This window comes from Prinia subflava, chromosome 1 (genome assembly GCF_021018805.1).
Source record: "Prinia subflava isolate CZ2003 ecotype Zambia chromosome 1, Cam_Psub_1.2, whole genome shotgun sequence".
NCBI lineage: Eukaryota > Metazoa > Chordata > Aves > Passeriformes > Cisticolidae > Prinia > Prinia subflava.
The window spans coordinates 36,276,663-36,292,532 of record NC_086247.1 but is presented as its reverse complement, the minus strand read 5'-3'; the positions used below and the strand labels follow the sequence as shown (position 1 = coordinate 36,292,532).

General features: G+C 40.7%; 1 protein-coding gene across 1 annotated transcript; it reads right to left on the bottom strand.

The window, feature by feature from the left end:
• Positions 1-933: 933 nt before the first annotated feature.
• GGH (gamma-glutamyl hydrolase) lies at positions 934-15,850 on the bottom strand. The gene is made up of 9 exons (XM_063393385.1): positions 15,581-15,850; positions 14,674-14,788; positions 13,235-13,285; positions 10,012-10,096; positions 7,558-7,696; positions 6,624-6,730; positions 6,425-6,515; positions 5,075-5,212; positions 934-2,909 (listed from the first exon to the last, which is right to left on the bottom strand). Exons 1-9 carry the CDS (start codon positions 15,711-15,713, stop codon positions 2,788-2,790), a joined length of 981 nt encoding a protein of 326 aa, XP_063249455.1. The 5' UTR covers positions 15,714-15,850; the 3' UTR covers positions 934-2,787.
• Positions 15,851-15,870: the final 20 nt, after the last annotated feature.

Sequence of the window (15,870 nt, the reverse complement as noted above, 5' to 3'; positions counted from 1 at the left end):
ACATCCCAAACACCTCACTACATTCCGTAGTACAGTAAATATCTTACTCAGCTTCAGAGAACACAGCCACACCCGATTACAAAATAGCAGAAAACACTGGTTCTCGGAGGCCATCTAGTGGGAAGAGCAGAATACTTCAAGGAGGAAACTATTTCAAACTTTTCTTTCTTAGAGATGATTTTATATGGTCAGCAAGACACATATTTGGGTTACCTTGCTGTCAGTGGATGTTCCTCCCACACAGCAACAAGCAAGTTGGTTAGCCTCATACACCAGACTCAATAACCTGTATGGTCACAGGCTCTTCTCTCCCTACCATTAATTCTAACAGCTGTATTAGGAATTCTGTCTGTGCAGTGAAAAACAATACTGTAAAACACAGAGCAGAGAGGAGGTCTTCTTTAAAACAAACTTTAAACTCCCAGTTAGGTGACTGTTAGACAATTTTGGGTTCCTGCAGTTTGCTTCTGGCTGGAGAACATGACAGAAGATAGTGGGAATTATAAGGAATAGACAGAGATTTCTTTGCTAACAGCTTTCAGAGTCCTGAGAGGCCCATTAGTGCTGCAGCCCCTTCCCACCCTCGTGGGGGTTTGCCTGCCTGTGTTGAGCAAGCTCTAACACTGCCCCTGGGGCAAGCCTGCTGTGTGAGAATGAGCTGTGGGCAGCCTTCTTGAAAGCTCCTGCCCCTCATCTCAGCAGTCACATTTAAGTGCATTTAAGCTCAAGCCCTGGGCAAGGGTACCCGTGCTCTGGGCATGTCTGTGCCAGGCCATGGATCTCACTCATCCTGGCCCTGACTTGCTGGCGTGACCACAGAAAGTAGGTACAGGTTGTAACTCCTGATTTATGACTGTCACAGAAGGAAATGAGAAGACAGTGACTGTTGTCAGTGCTTCATCTGTGGTATCTAGAAGATGACAAAAACACAAGTCTGCTTGAATCAAAGTTTATTTCACGTATCATAGAAAAATCATGCATATCATCAAATAAGCCTTTACAGGATAAAGCGTATAAAGGAAAGACACATACAAATTCATAATATATAAACTTCTCCCATCATATTACACACAATACTCTTTATAGTTACACATTTAGGAACTAATTACTACCACTACAGATGTTACACTTGCTAGGTGGATCTCTGATTTAAGGCTAAAACCTGCTCACCTTACTTTGGCAAATTCTTAGAGCTATTCAAAAGAACTCAGGCTGAACCACAAACAGAAGACTGGACTTGGTTTCTAAGTATCACAGCTGCTACATTTACATGCAACTGTAGAGCACAACCCTCTTTTTAAACTTGGTTCTATTCAGGAGTCAGTTAATAAAGTTACCTATATTAAAAAGATAACCATTTACTACGTTGACTGATAAGCAAATGTATAAATATCTCATGCTTAAGCTTGTAATTACCTGGAAGTGTTTTTCTGCTAGTCACAGTTAGTATTTCCTCATTGTTTTTTGAACAGATGCATTTCACATTCTCTTATACAGCTGCTTCATGATAAAGAACAAGTTAGGGAGTGTTTCACTCAAAAAACCTGAGAAGCTTACCAGACTTCTTCAGATATGTAACCTGAGAGTATGAGGTTCTATTAAACAGAGCTGAAGTTTATAAACCTGAATTCTTCATAAACTCCAAATCCTTGTTAACGTTAACAAGGGTTTGGAAGCTATGCGAGAGAGGAGAATTATATCTGATTGTCTAATCCTAGTTCCTTTTCAACACACGAAACTACGGAACAAAACTTTCACCAAGTCTGGAGCAAAGCAGAGAAAAAATGGGGTCAGTGTGTTGCATGCAACTGCTATTATCACATTATGCCACCTTTAACAGGTTTTTTATACATTCATCTGCTGTTTAAATTCTTGCTGCCCTGAACTATCAAACAAGACAGAAAGAAACTACCTTGTTTACTAATATAATGGCAAACTACCTCTTGGCTTCAAGTGAAAATTCTATCCAGCTACAGAAAAAGTTGGACACTTTATAGAGAAAAAATTAGGATTACATTCTTTTAAATACAAAGGAATGAGTGTCTACATCTCATATCTGGCCAAGATAGTTTCTTGGCTCCAGTTACTCCAAGACAAATTCTTGGAGGATATATGAAACTGAATTGAAAAGAACTGGAAGTGGAATCAGCACTGAACTGTGCCCTCCAAACTTACTTATTTTATGTGATATTTGCGATATGAAGGCCTCACAAGGTATAAGGACTCCAAATAATGCTCAGTGTACAAGAGAAACAGTTTCACAAGTGGGATATACATACTTCGTAGGCAGAAATGTGTTTGCTATCATGCCTGACTATTTTGGTCAATTTTTGAAATGACAAAGGAGTCCCTGTCAAGAACTTGGCTGCATACACATATCTATGACAAATCCAAGAGTCTCATTTGCTAAAATGTTTGAAAAGGACAGGATTTTACTACACGATGTATCTAAGTGTCTAGTGCTATTATAGTCCACAACACTTTACAAAGGTAAGTCTCATATTTTAAAATATATGAAAGCTTTTCCTTGTACCACAAGTGATTACTTCCAAGTTTATAAGCATAGTCAAGTCCTCTTTCCTGGAAGAAAAATACATTTTTCAGTAGATTATTATGCTATTGAATGTAAATTTATATATTAATGTTTCAATAGTGCAGAAGATAGACAGAATAAATCATTGTAAAAGAAAACTGTTCTAGCTTTTTGTCAATGTATCAGCTTAATTACACAATGTTGGCAAATAATTCCATTTATAAATAACAACTCTGACACCTTTGACAAGATACTCAATCAAAAAAATAGGTTTGCTGAAATGCAGAAAATGTTCCTGTATAAACTGGATTATAATTATAGATCAATTCTTTTGTCTCCTCCTCTTCACTGGAGAAATGGTGCATGCTCTTCCTGGCTGTAAAACATTGTAAAAGTACAGATCATTTTAATGTTATCCTCCTCAACAATATTTATCTTGGTAAAGTAAGTTACTTGGTGCAGCACAACAACAAATGGAATTATACAACCTTGTATGTGAAGAACTGTGAAGATACATCTTCAGAAAGCTGCTTACAGAATATTTTATTACTGGAGAGGGAGAATTTAAAGTCAAGACTGTATAAAATTGTTATCCATGAGATAGTGGCAGTATCTTCCAGAAATACCAGTACTTTTAACTTTGAAAGAAATGCATCACAGTATCAGCCTACTGAAAGCTGAATGGACTGTGCTGGTGAGGACAATAAAATTGAATCCTCCCCTGGTTTATCACATTGGCAACTCTACAGAAGTTAAAATTAATGATGGATGGATACAAAAATGGTATTTCAGTAGAATGGCTTAGTTCCTAAGTGATCACACTTCAGTATATTTTTACTGTCTGAAAACAGTTTACATTTTTCATCTTGTGGTTTATTTTCAAATTTAGGGAAGATGTTCTGCCTTACATTAGCTAAAAATATCAATTACTCATTGCAAAATTATGATATGAAGTACTCAGTAGGAGCACCTTATGCTTCAGTACCTCCCCAAAAGATTGGGGAGGCAGTGAAGAGAAACTTAGAATTTGGTAGAAGAGATGGGGGTAGACAAAGTTGGCTGAAGAAAGTTTGCTCTACCAGAATCGTATTTGCTCTACCAGATGCAAAAGCTAGTGACACATCTGTGGCACTCTGCACAAGCTCCTTGGACGTGTACACATAACAGAACACACACACAGCGTGTCTCAACAGGATTTACAAGCAGAGCTGGCCCTTGTTTTGCCCCACTTACCTTGGGGCAGGTTAAGTGGGGCAATGGCCTGAGCAAGCTTACTTCTACTGGGAATACAGTCTGCAGACAGATACTAGAGAAAGTAGCAAAGCCAGAAAACACACATGCAGAAAATACACCTAGTATTAGACTACAAAATTAAAACCAGACTCATACTGTATTTTCTCCTATTTCCCCCTTATTTCTGTCATATTCTGCCATCTCATAGAATGGCCTGGGTTGGAAGGGACCTTAAAGATCATTCCAATCCCCCTGCCATGGACAGGGACACATTCCACTAGACCAGGCTGTTCAGAGGCCCAGTTCTGCCTGGCCCTAAGTTCCCTATCAAAATGGTCTTGCTACATTTTCACAAAGAGGAGTAGGACTACACTACTTCAATCAAAAAAGCACCTTGAATTTGTACGAAACACAACTTTTAGTTCTACATTCTCATTGACCAGGTCAGCAGAAACTGCATTTCTTTACAACACTGTCTATTTTCTTCTTTAAGTTAACTCTTTTGATTTGAGACCAAGTCTAGAGACCAAACTCAACCAGCTTAATTATGATGTTCTTGATAGTCTGCATTAAACAGTGAACACAATTTAATGAAATAGTCCAGCAAAATGATTTAGTAGGGATAAATTAAGGAATCAAGTTTGATTCCTTCAAATATTCCCCTATTTATATCCTGCTTATTTATAGCAAACAGATGAGAAGTGTTATAAACTATCAAAATGTTAAGCATTAGTTACTTCCAGATTCTTCGGGTATAAACAAAAAGAAAACTAGCAGCTCTGTAAAATTCAAAAACTCCTTGTGCTGTCTATAGTATACAACTGTAGGGCACCATACTGCACCCCTCTGACAGATCCATACTGCCCAAGGCCTATTTATAGCCCTGGTGTATGCATTTTGCAAGCAAAACTGAGAACACATTGAATGACTGTAAGCCAGTTTGGAACTGAAGAAGCCCCTGGAATTATGAATGGAGTACTTTTTTTGTTTTATTGTCTTTGTGCAAGAGAGATCAAAAGGTTACAGGGATATTCTGAAGTGACAGGAAGTCACAGAACAGTGTTTTAGAACCAGCCTAGTGAAAAGAGTTTGTGCAATGCTTGGCCTTTTGACGTTACTTTCACTAAGCCATTCTATTTCTAGTATCCTTTGGTGTTTTATAAGCCCATAAAGTTTGCAGAGTAATCTTCTCAGAAAGCACTATGAGGTATTGAATTTTGACAGCTGAAAAAGAAGTCCGTCATCTTCAAAGTTTTTCAGTAAAGCTTCATTCTAACCCCCAACGTTTAGAGATAATAAACCTCTTACCTTCATTAACGAAGAAATCAGCCATATAATATGCTGCTCTTACAGCAGATGGTGAATGTGGAATGCCTGGAGAATCCTTCCACTCAAAAGGATTTTTCTCTGGATGCCATTGCATGCCATAAATTGGATATTTGTATGCTGCAACAGAACACAAAGTGTGTAAGGGTGTACACTTTAAGAATGCTGTATTAGTCTTACTGCAAAATAAGGATAAGCTACAAATATACCTTACTTATCAACAGCTTCACAAAAGTCTAAACTGCAAGTTGAAACACTGTTAAAGTCACAGCAGAACTGAAGGAAAAGAAGTAAGTATTTTAAAAGAAGGGTCTCATTCCATGCAAGAAATTATTTGTACAGAATTTTTGTGATTATTCATTTCAGAATTAATATATACACACACTAAAAAATAATGTTTCAAGTATATCAGTCTTAAAGCTTCCTATCTGCTTGCCAGCATCACTCAGCATTCACAGCCATCCAGCATGCCAGTTCCATGGGAGACAGCCAAGCCTTAGTGTCTCCTTGAAGGCCCAGTCACTCCAGAGGCAGCTCCCATGTGACACATTGGGGGGAGTGAGTCCTTAGCTCTGCTGCAGGGAATAGCGGCACAGCAGCTGCTGCCTGCTCTGACAAACCCTTGCAGGCACAGGTGATGCCTGTCATTAGCCTAATCAGGTTTGCTGATCTAAGTGCTGTTCTCGCTTTTGGAGGCCAGCCAGGATGCCACACACAAGAATCCCATTGGTGACAGCTGGGCCCCACAGCAGGGCTGCTAGTGGTGCACTCATCAAATTAAAACACTCCCTGAAGAGCTGACTTGTTTCCTGAGCTGAGCAAGCCCCGTGCAACACAGACAAACAAGTCATGCAAAAGGCTGTTAGAAGAGGGCAATTACCAGCATTACCACTACGGTAATGAGGGATATTGCTGCTCCCTCAGCAGCCTGGAGTGCTCTTCCCATACAGCAAACAGAGAGCACCAGGGAAACGCAAGCCTAAGCAGGCAGCTGGAAAGCACGGCTCGACAGAGGCACAGCATGCTGAGCAGGGATTCAACTGCTGCAGCACAAGGGCTGTGCAGTTCACAGCGCTCAAATGTGCCAGTGCTGAAGTGTAACAGAGGATCTGGAAGGGGAAGGGCGGGTAGGAGGAGTAATAGGGCTCACAGTACTCAAAAGATAAAATATCCCTGCAAACAGAAATGCTCTTCACAACCAGAGCACTGACAGGGCTGATGCTCACCCTGTTATTTTAACAAGTTGCAATATGAATTCACATCCCTGCCACAACACCCCTACAGGACTAGGTTGTTACAGCCACAGTTTCCAAAGGAAATTAATTGCCTTACCTTCCATGGTAGATATAAACTCCACTTCATCATCAGTGTTAGTGGTTAGAACGTTATAAAAATTACGAAGCTTTTCGTTTTTGGTGAAATTCTGTGATAGGGAGAGGAGGAAGAAGGAGAAGGTGTAATTTGCTTATTTAATTCTAGTTTTAACTGAAAAAAAAAGTGTTTGCATGCAGGAAATAAAAAGATCAAATACCTCCATGGAGAGGCTCCATACATGAAAGTTTGATGTCAATGGCTCAGTAGCAAGTGCGTGTAATACATCATCAGGGAAATTCCTGAACATTTTACTGTCTTTTGCAGCTATTATAAAGAAAAAAAAAGTATTTTCTGTTACTGAAACTGGTCTCAGATGGACTTACACTGACAGAATTAATAAAATGCTGTATTAAATTTCTTGGCAGTAAATCTTTATTGTTTTAGAATATCCTGTAAGAAATATCAATTAAATAACTACAACATATTTCCAATATGCTGTTACCACTGTCTACTGGTCTTGACCCAGAGAGGATCCAACTTAGGTAGCAAAGTTTTCACTAAAATAAACATCATTCTTTGACACTCATTTCAGCAGCCTTTCCACTCACAATGAGCACAAGTGACAGAATTTGTGAATGCTACACTTTTTTTTGATTACTCACAAAGAATAAAGTGTCAATGGAGACCACACTCTACTGCCAGTGCTGCCAAGTGCCACAGCTCTGTCTCAAGGGATCTCTGTGATTTCAATACTGTTCAAATGGGACAGTAATGCTACTATTCATATGAGGAAAGATGTGATTTGAAAAATTTCAAATCACCTGCTCTCCAAGCTTAATAGGTTCTGAACCTGTGAATTTTGTTCAGCTTGGTAACAAAAAGCAGATGTTATTTTGTAGGTACAAATTTTCAAATGACTCAAAGAGCCACAACTTTGGTTTTTGCTGGCTGCTGTTGGTTTCATATGGCTTGTGCTCACTTCTCTGCTTAAGAAGTGACAGCTGCACTGACTTTACAAAAACAGTCAATACAACTTAATGACAAAGAAGATAATCATCAGGAACTTCACAAACATTCACCCCATAATTATCACAAACAAAACACAACATCTCTTAGCAAAACTCAGACGTGAGATGTAATGCATTTTTCACCTGAGGTGAAGTTCAGAGGGAGTGAAAAACCATTTGTGTTGGTATGAACAAGTAAAATTTCACCACTTGTGAGATATGTAAGCTCTTCGTGTCCAAGACATGTTCCCCATATTGGGAAATAATCTCCTTTATCGTTAGCCTACAAAATAAAAGCAACAACATAAGAAAACAGTAATGAAAATGTACAGAAAAGAGACTGACAAGAACTTCTCACTCTTTTTACTTTCCTTTGTGTAGGTGAGAAGTATAACTACCACAGTAGTATTGCTACCACAGGAATTGTAACAGTTTAACTGCAATTGAAATAAGCACAGATTCCCTTAGAGTCTCTCCTAAAACATGAAAGCTAAAGGACATATACATATTTTGAAGCAGCAAACGAAGCCTAATGTGGATACTGATCTGACTGTTTTGTTCTACAAGTAATGTTGAGAGCGGGCTAAACAGAAACCACAAAATGGCAACATTTCTCTAAAAAAGGCAATCATTACAAGGGCCACGGAAGAGTCTGTCACCATTTTGAGGGAAAGCATACTCATTACAATTCACACTTTTCTACAAAGCATGCTATGGTCACATAGCAAGGGACCTTTGCAATGTCTGTGCCTACCCAAAAGAATTAAGAAAACATGAACCCTACTACTAGCATAGCTTACATGACACACCTATATGATTGTTTAACTAGCACGTTTAGACCTGTGTTCCAGAAAGACAAAATGTACATTTGTAATGTAAGCAACATGAAAAAGTGGCAGTCATTCTGAAAAGAATAAAAATTGGCAGGTCAGTGTGAAAACAATATGAAAAAAAAAGCAAAAAGGAGAAAAAGAAAGCAAAAAACTAAGAACACAAATGGTTTCTTGTGACCTAACTAAGCATGGTGCATACATGCAATGGACTTTGCATTTTTAAATAGTTTAGTAAGTATATGTTGGAGACTGGGATGTTTCAGAACTCCTGGTTTTGTACATCTGACTACTTTTTCTTAACTTGTTTCTAAACATTTCTAAGTTATGCAGACCACAACACACACCCCACCCCCAAAGAGCTGCTGCTCAAATCCATTTTTGGGAGAGCTAACAAGACAGGCTCAGAATAATAATGTTCCTCTACTGCATTACTGACAGTATAGCAATAAAACCCCACAGAGGTACTTCTTCTCACAGCAAAACAAGAAAGATGCACAGAAAGAAGGCTGATAGGGCTGCAGAGTCTTCATGACCACCCACAGTGTATAATGAGGCACAGAACTTCCATGAAAGACAGACAGGGGAGTTGCAAGTGAGGACTAAAACTACTGAAGGCAAGAAATAAACTACAGTTTAAAACCAATTACAACTGAAACAAAGATTTTGTGCTGCCTCCCACAATTTTTTTCAAAAAACTAGAGCCTGGAGGCTAACCATGTATAAAAACAACACTCAAGACATCACAATTCAAAAACTAATTTAAGAGCTGGAAAACAGTATTTCATTTAGATTTTTGCCTAACTAGTAAAATTCTACTCACTTGAATAGGGAGTAGCATTTCACATCCTCTATTCATATTAAAGCAGAGTCAGATCAAAGTAATTTCTCATTGTGAACATTTGCAAATAAAAAGGTCCCCTCATGTTAGAATATGATAAAATTCAGTCATTCTGTACTTGTAAAGATACTCTTGACTATTGCAGCTTACCTTACATAAATAAAACTAGCAATATTTTATAGTGCTAATTAAGATTTGAAAGATGAAAATCAAAACACAAAATTATCACAAACAGCAAAGAAAAAGACCCTCCTTGTTGGAAAGGGTTACTGCCTAGGATGAACTGAATATTATTTTCTGCCTTTCAGTCAGTGGTAGTACACATATCAGCTAACACAGGTCTCTCTGATCACAAATTGACATGACCAAGACACAGGCTGCAGTTCACACAGTGAGCAGTTCCAGAGAGACAAATGAAATTGTCTCACATAAAAGTGAGATAGTCTTTGCAAGACTCACCACAAATACAGACAGACAAAAGAATGAAAACATTGGTGCCACGGGGGCTGAAGAGTAAAGGCAGCTCAGCTACTGAATTGCACCAGCTCACTGGTCCTGTGAATGCCACTGCCTGCATTTTCTTTCCTTGTCTGCTGTTGGAAAGTCAGCAGCACAGGTGGAAGAGCAATTCCTCACTGCCAAGTTCACACAGAGCCAGAAAGCCTCAGGTACAATGAATAAACAATACCATTCTCACCTGAACAACTTTGGAGTTTAAGACCATAACACAACATATAACAGGAGTGGGTGTCACAAGTCTGAATCTTAAGCTATTACTAATGCAGAAGTTTTATGCAGAAGCAAGAAATAAACTACCTATTTTCAGGCCTACAGTTAACCCACTGAACAACAGTGCAAAACTATGAAAAATATGAACCTGCTATTTTGATCTCTGAACAGTGATAATAAAAGCTCCTTCGTAATTACCTCCAAGGCTTTGTGGTAAAATATCTTAGCAACCCTTGAATACTCTGAAGTCTTAAGATCCACACCACCTCCTGGAAGAAGTACCCTGAAAAGCAACATCCAAGAATATGATCAGGAACAGTGACCAACCCAAAACTTGGACAATGTACACAGAGAAATGTCTGACAGCAGTTTTAAGGGTACGATTTAGGCCTAGGTTTCAGAAATCTGCAGACAGGCATCTATGCTCCCATTATGGACAGCGGGATCTATCAGGAGAGTCGCTGGAGATTCAAATAGGTTTTCCAGAGCAGACACCTGAGTGGTGAGTAGGCTGAATAGCCCAGTCAGCTCCACTGACTGTACTGGCTAGCATTCCATTAATTATGTGAGTTTGGACAGCTAGTGCACAGGCAGACACCAGAATTTAGGTGTTTCAGTCTTTAACTTAATCATAGTGTTCTTAGTGTTCTCCTACTGAAGAATGGTTACTCTATCACAAAGTATAGATCAATCCTAATGCAACATATGGAAAAAAGTAAACAGAAAATACACAGCCACACAGATTTAAGCTGGTATACAAAAGGGTTGCAAGCCATGACTGTAATTTCTTCTCCTGACTTTCAGCTGGCTCTCACTACCACTTTAAAATTCCAGCCCAAATCTCAATTCATTCTGTTCAGTTTCAGAAAAATAGAACTGTGTCCCTGGCATAGTGACCTTGTTATTGGAGACAACAAAGATCAGAAAGTTCCTATCAAAAAGGAAGAGAAGTACAGTTGACCATAACCTTTGGTCACACAGGATCCCACAGAGCTAAGTAAGACAATCTCAGGGACAGTTTCATAGAAATACTGCACAAGCTTTTTCCACCACTAAATATAATAAGGAATGGCAATTCCCTGTGTGGCTCCCCAAACCCCCCCAAAAAACCCCATGACAGGAGAAAAAGATTCAGCACAGTCTAGCAGAGAATTCACATGGACTCAGGATGACATGGAGAATATTCATGCACCACCAGAAACAGTAACATGAAATAAAGGAAGCCTCTTAGGCTGTAACTGGAATGGTGCCTACAGAACCAACAAAACTGGATGTGTGAACATTCCGTAACTCACTGCTGCAGAACCTCAAGTGGATTTACACTAGCCCATTATATCCACTAGTTGCTGATTTTTTACCAAAATGGGTGTAGGATTTCCTTTACGTTTCTGTACTCTGCAAATGGCAATTTGTATCAGTGAGATACTAACACGCAGTTAGAAACAAATAACACCTCAAATGATCCCAAGCATAAGCAGAGCAAATATGCATTTAAACCCTTGTGAGCTTAAACCCTTGGGGTTTTTTTTAAGTGAATAATGCACATGCTCATGCAAAAGTCATCAAGTATTTGGTGGAAAAGTAGTATTCACAAAAATACAAAAAACTTTACTTCCCAGTGTCAACACTGAAAATTAATACAGCTGAAGGTATTTTCAAAACAGGCCAGACTATAGGTTTCTTCAGAGATCTAATTAGACAAATAAGGTGATCTTTACCTGGAAGTGGTTGAAAATTCACCTACTCAAACCAAAACCTGGACTACACTAATTAGGAAAACTGATTGTCATTTTTGCTAACGCAAAAAGGAAATAACCCATTAGGAAGCAATGATAATGGCATGACATTGTCATAAGCAGACTGAAATGCAACCACGTGGATTCCAGTATCACTGTATGGTTAGAGCTGATGATTTCCACTGGGCATTTCAATGGCTACCTCAGGAGTACATTCATAAAATAATGTCTTTACTGTAGTAAATTTCATGATTTTAAGAAGGTAGTATTTAATAGCAAGTAATTTCCAACTTCAAAGAACAATATGAAAGATCAATGTTATCTCCTCATTCTGAATTTCCACAGAATAAAAGTCATTCCCTCCAAGCTCCTTTTTGTTACTTACACACAATTTTATTGTGGAAGCCAACAGGTGACAGTGGAGGGCCACAGAAGGAAATACAGGCCATCCTCACTCACCTACATAACACAAACTCAACTGACCTCTGACTGCAAGGACAGAAGGACAAAGGAAGTGGATCTACTTGCCAAACACTTTCTTGTGCATTGACGTAGGTGGTGAGGTAGAAACGAGAGATCCCATCGGTGGAAAGCCCTTTTGGCAACCAAAGTGAAGCTGGTAGCCATGAGAACGGGAAGAAATTATTCGTTTTGTCTCCAACAGCACACAGCAGAGAAAAGCATCACTGCCTTACGGTCGCTTACAGCACAAGAGTGCAAAGATCCATGTCTTAATGTCCAGGGCATGTTGATGTAGGAGGACAATGCACTCCCCAGACAGCCAAAGGTCTAAATCTGCAAGGTCTACACATGGTGATTAACGTTCTAGCTATATGCATAAGATTAACACATGTACTCATGGTTAAGATGCTCATCTCATGACTACAAGTAGCCCCATCACATGCTCTGGCCTCACACACTACTATGGCTGTAAAGTGTAGCATCAGCTGATTTTACTCTTCTGAAGTGCACTTTCAGCACAAGGCTAAAAAAAAATAAAAGGTTTTGACTTTGTTTAGTCCACAATAAAACCTGTTAGGCAAGATCACATTATCCAGTATTTGAAAACCAAGAACAGAAGAGTGGCCAGTTGCCACAGATCCCCTGAAAACCAGGAAGTTTTTCTAACAAAGACCTAAGACACAGAATCCCAACAGGCAAGACAGACCATTCAAGTAGCAAGAGAGAGAGCACACATGGAGAAAAAGAGTAGAAGAGACTGGAAATCAGAAACTCATATAATAGATGAGATATGAAAAGGACTGAAAGAGGGAAGAAAGGGTAGAAACAGGGGTGAAATATCAAGCAAGTGCTATTAAACATCAAAATAAAGGTGACAGCTCAAATGAGGAAGACAGAAAAATTAACTAAGAGGAAGTAGAGTACCTCACTTGCAAAATTGCTCATAACTATGACACCTTATCTCCCTGTCTGCAGACAAGCACAAGGGAATGCCAAGAGGAGCCCTGGCACTGTTGCAGATTATCTGACGTATTCCTCAAGGAAGGAAAGGCAGCACACCAATACTGGATGAAATAATTCTCTGTCTTAGAATATATTTTCATGTCTGCAGCGCCCAGCACAACCCCTCAAGAGAGTAGGAAGACAATGTTCTTGAGGACACAGCAGAACTCAAAAACAGAATCGTCATGCCTTTCAACAGAAAATCAGTGCTCAAGACTTACCCATTAATGGAGTGGAATATTTTATCATATTCTTCATCTGTAAGATTTAACCTGAAATACCAAAAAATAATTATAGAATATGACATACATGTACTTGACCACGAAAATGTCATCTCTGTTGAACAGAAATATCTGACACAGAAAACATGCAGAAGGCATGGTTTAAACAGAGTAAAATGGATACAAATTAAATGAAACATTTCACTTCAAACAGCTCAATCCACAAGATTGAAAATAGGGCCCTGTCAGGTAGAGCTCCTGATGAGGTACTCTGAGACCCTTTTGCAAGGCACTTGAAAAATGTACTATTTACATGAATGGCATGGTTATTATTTCCTGCAGACCGGCAACTCCGGTTTCCAACTGACTCCGAGAAGGGCAGAGCTGCAAACAGTGGGTCACACCCATGCACCCCCAGCCTCCCTGCCAGCGTGGCACCACGAAAAGCAGAAAAGGCCTTGCCTCTGTTGTAAGCCCTGCTCAGCAATAACAAAAACATCTCTTTATCATCAACCCTGTGCTCAAGCATGAATCCAAAACACACCCCCACATCAGTTACTGTGAAGAAAATTAACTCTGCTCCAGCCAAAACCAGCACGGATGGCCACACTTCTGCAGAACTGAGAGGCTGGGTGCAAGTGAAAGTGTTCAGCTTTGCTGCAAGTAACTTAACTGCCAGAATTAGAAGCATCCATTCATGGGTGAAGCTTCTGGTCAACAAACATTCCGAAAGCTCCAGCAGCTACGTGAGGAATGCTGGCTTCAAATTCGGGCAATTAAGTGGTGCTTTTATTGAATTACGTGGATACATCCTATTTTATTTTTCTGCAGCTGTATTAATATTGTTTTTAAGTACTGAAACTTATAATTTTATCATCAGGTTTCAGTGCACTTAAAATTTTATAGCTAAGCGTTGGTACGAAGTACTGTCAGCTGTACTTACTCTGCTACTTTTTACCAAACAACCAAAATCCAAGGAGACAGTGACACATAGTTTGAACAGAACTGGACTTTGTTTTCTGAAAGGAGTACTGACACCCTTGATTCCCTGAATTCCAGGGCTAAAAATGTGAAAAAAAAAGATACCGATATCTATGTATCTAGGTATCTATGCGTGTTTGTGGGGCCCTACACTGTACAGCGAATACAGCTAACTTCAAAAACCATGCATGCAAACTACAGAAGGCAATTTTACTGGTAATAAAATGTAGAACTTTTCAAAGAAAGACTAGCAATGTACGTAGTATATAAAAAGTACATGTTCCCCTCTGCTTTTATTCTGATTTCTGAAACTCTCCGAGAGTTGTGGCATCTTCAAATGGTCTTCGAGGAGCAATAAACACTCAGAAAAGCAGCAGAACTACTTTCTGCGCCTCTCAGATGGTACATACCTTTCATAATGCAATTACTATTCACTTCTAAGGATAAAAAAAATGTACCTTATTGGCACAGCTCGAGCACCGGCAGATTCCACAAATTTCACATAGGAAGCTGCGATGTAAGATCTTCCAAATCGCTGGTACTCATCAAAGTGACATTCCTGTGACAATATCCCTGACGGGGGGAAGGAAGAAAATTAGCACCATACAAATGGCAAATGCTACACATTGAAAGAAAAGTCGCAAAATCGCTGAATCAATTATGTTGGAAAAGACCTCGGAGATCATCAAATCCAAACTACGAATGAGCACCACCATGACAAGTTGACCATGAAGCAAGTGCCATGTCCACTCTTTGCCTAAATGCCTCTGGGACGGTGGGCGACGATGCCTCCACCACCTCCCTGGGCAGTCCATTACAGTATCTAATCACCCCTTCCGTGAGGAAATTCTTCCTAATGTCTAACCTAAACCTCCCCTGGGCAGCTTAAGACTCCGTCCTCTTCTCCTATCGCTAGCTGCCGGGAAGAGACCGACCCCCACCTGGCTGCAACCTCCTCTCAGGCAATCGTGAAGAACGATAAGGTCACCCCCGAGCCCTCTCTCCTCCTGCCCAAACCGCCCCAGGTTCCTCAGCCGTTCCTCCTGCTCCTATTCATTCATTAAGCTCCCATTTCCTACATGCCAGCGATACATGTACTGCCCAGAGGAACTGCAGGCACCGAGACAACGGAGCATCAATTACCCCGTCACACGGCACCACATAAACACACATTACCTGACTAAGCCTCGCCTTCCCTCCTATGACTGCTCAGCACTGCAACTTCTCTCAAGAAAGCTCGATTTTTGGAGAAAGCGTGTACACCGCAACGCTGCTGTAACCACAGCTGTCGCCGCAGCTCCAGCCAAACCTGCGCCCCGGGGGACGCTTCCCTGCCCGGCACGGCCGAGGCCCCGCGCCCCTTACCGATGATGGGTCTGTCATTGCGCCCCGCCGCCAGGTCGCGCCGCGCCAGGGACGCGGCGGAGCCGCAGCGCACCAGCACCAGCAGCACCAGCGCGGCGGCCGCCACGGGAGCCAGCCCTGCCAGGCGCCCCATGGCCACCGCGGGCACAGCCAACGGCTGCGGGCTCGGCACGGCTCGGCACGGCTCGGCACGGCCCGGCACGGCTCGGCTCGCCCGCGGGCACGGCTGCCGCCTGGGCTGGGCTGGGCTGCGCGCCCGCCCCTGCGCACGCAGCTGCCGGGCCGCCCGC

Excerpts from the sequence above, each read along its gene's own strand:
- GGH (XM_063393385.1), bottom strand. The coding sequence starts at position 15,713 with ATGGGGCGCCTGGCAGGGCTGGCTCCCGTGGCGGCCGCCGCGCTGGTG. Across the intron at positions 13,286-14,673 it reads GCTCGAGCTGTGCCAATAAG|GTTAAATCTTACAGATGAAG; the intron begins GTACATTTTTTT and ends TTGGTATTTCAG. Across the intron at positions 6,516-6,623 it reads TATGGAGCCTCTCCATGGAG|AATTTCACCAAAAACGAAAA; the intron begins GTATTTGATCTT and ends TCCCTATCACAG.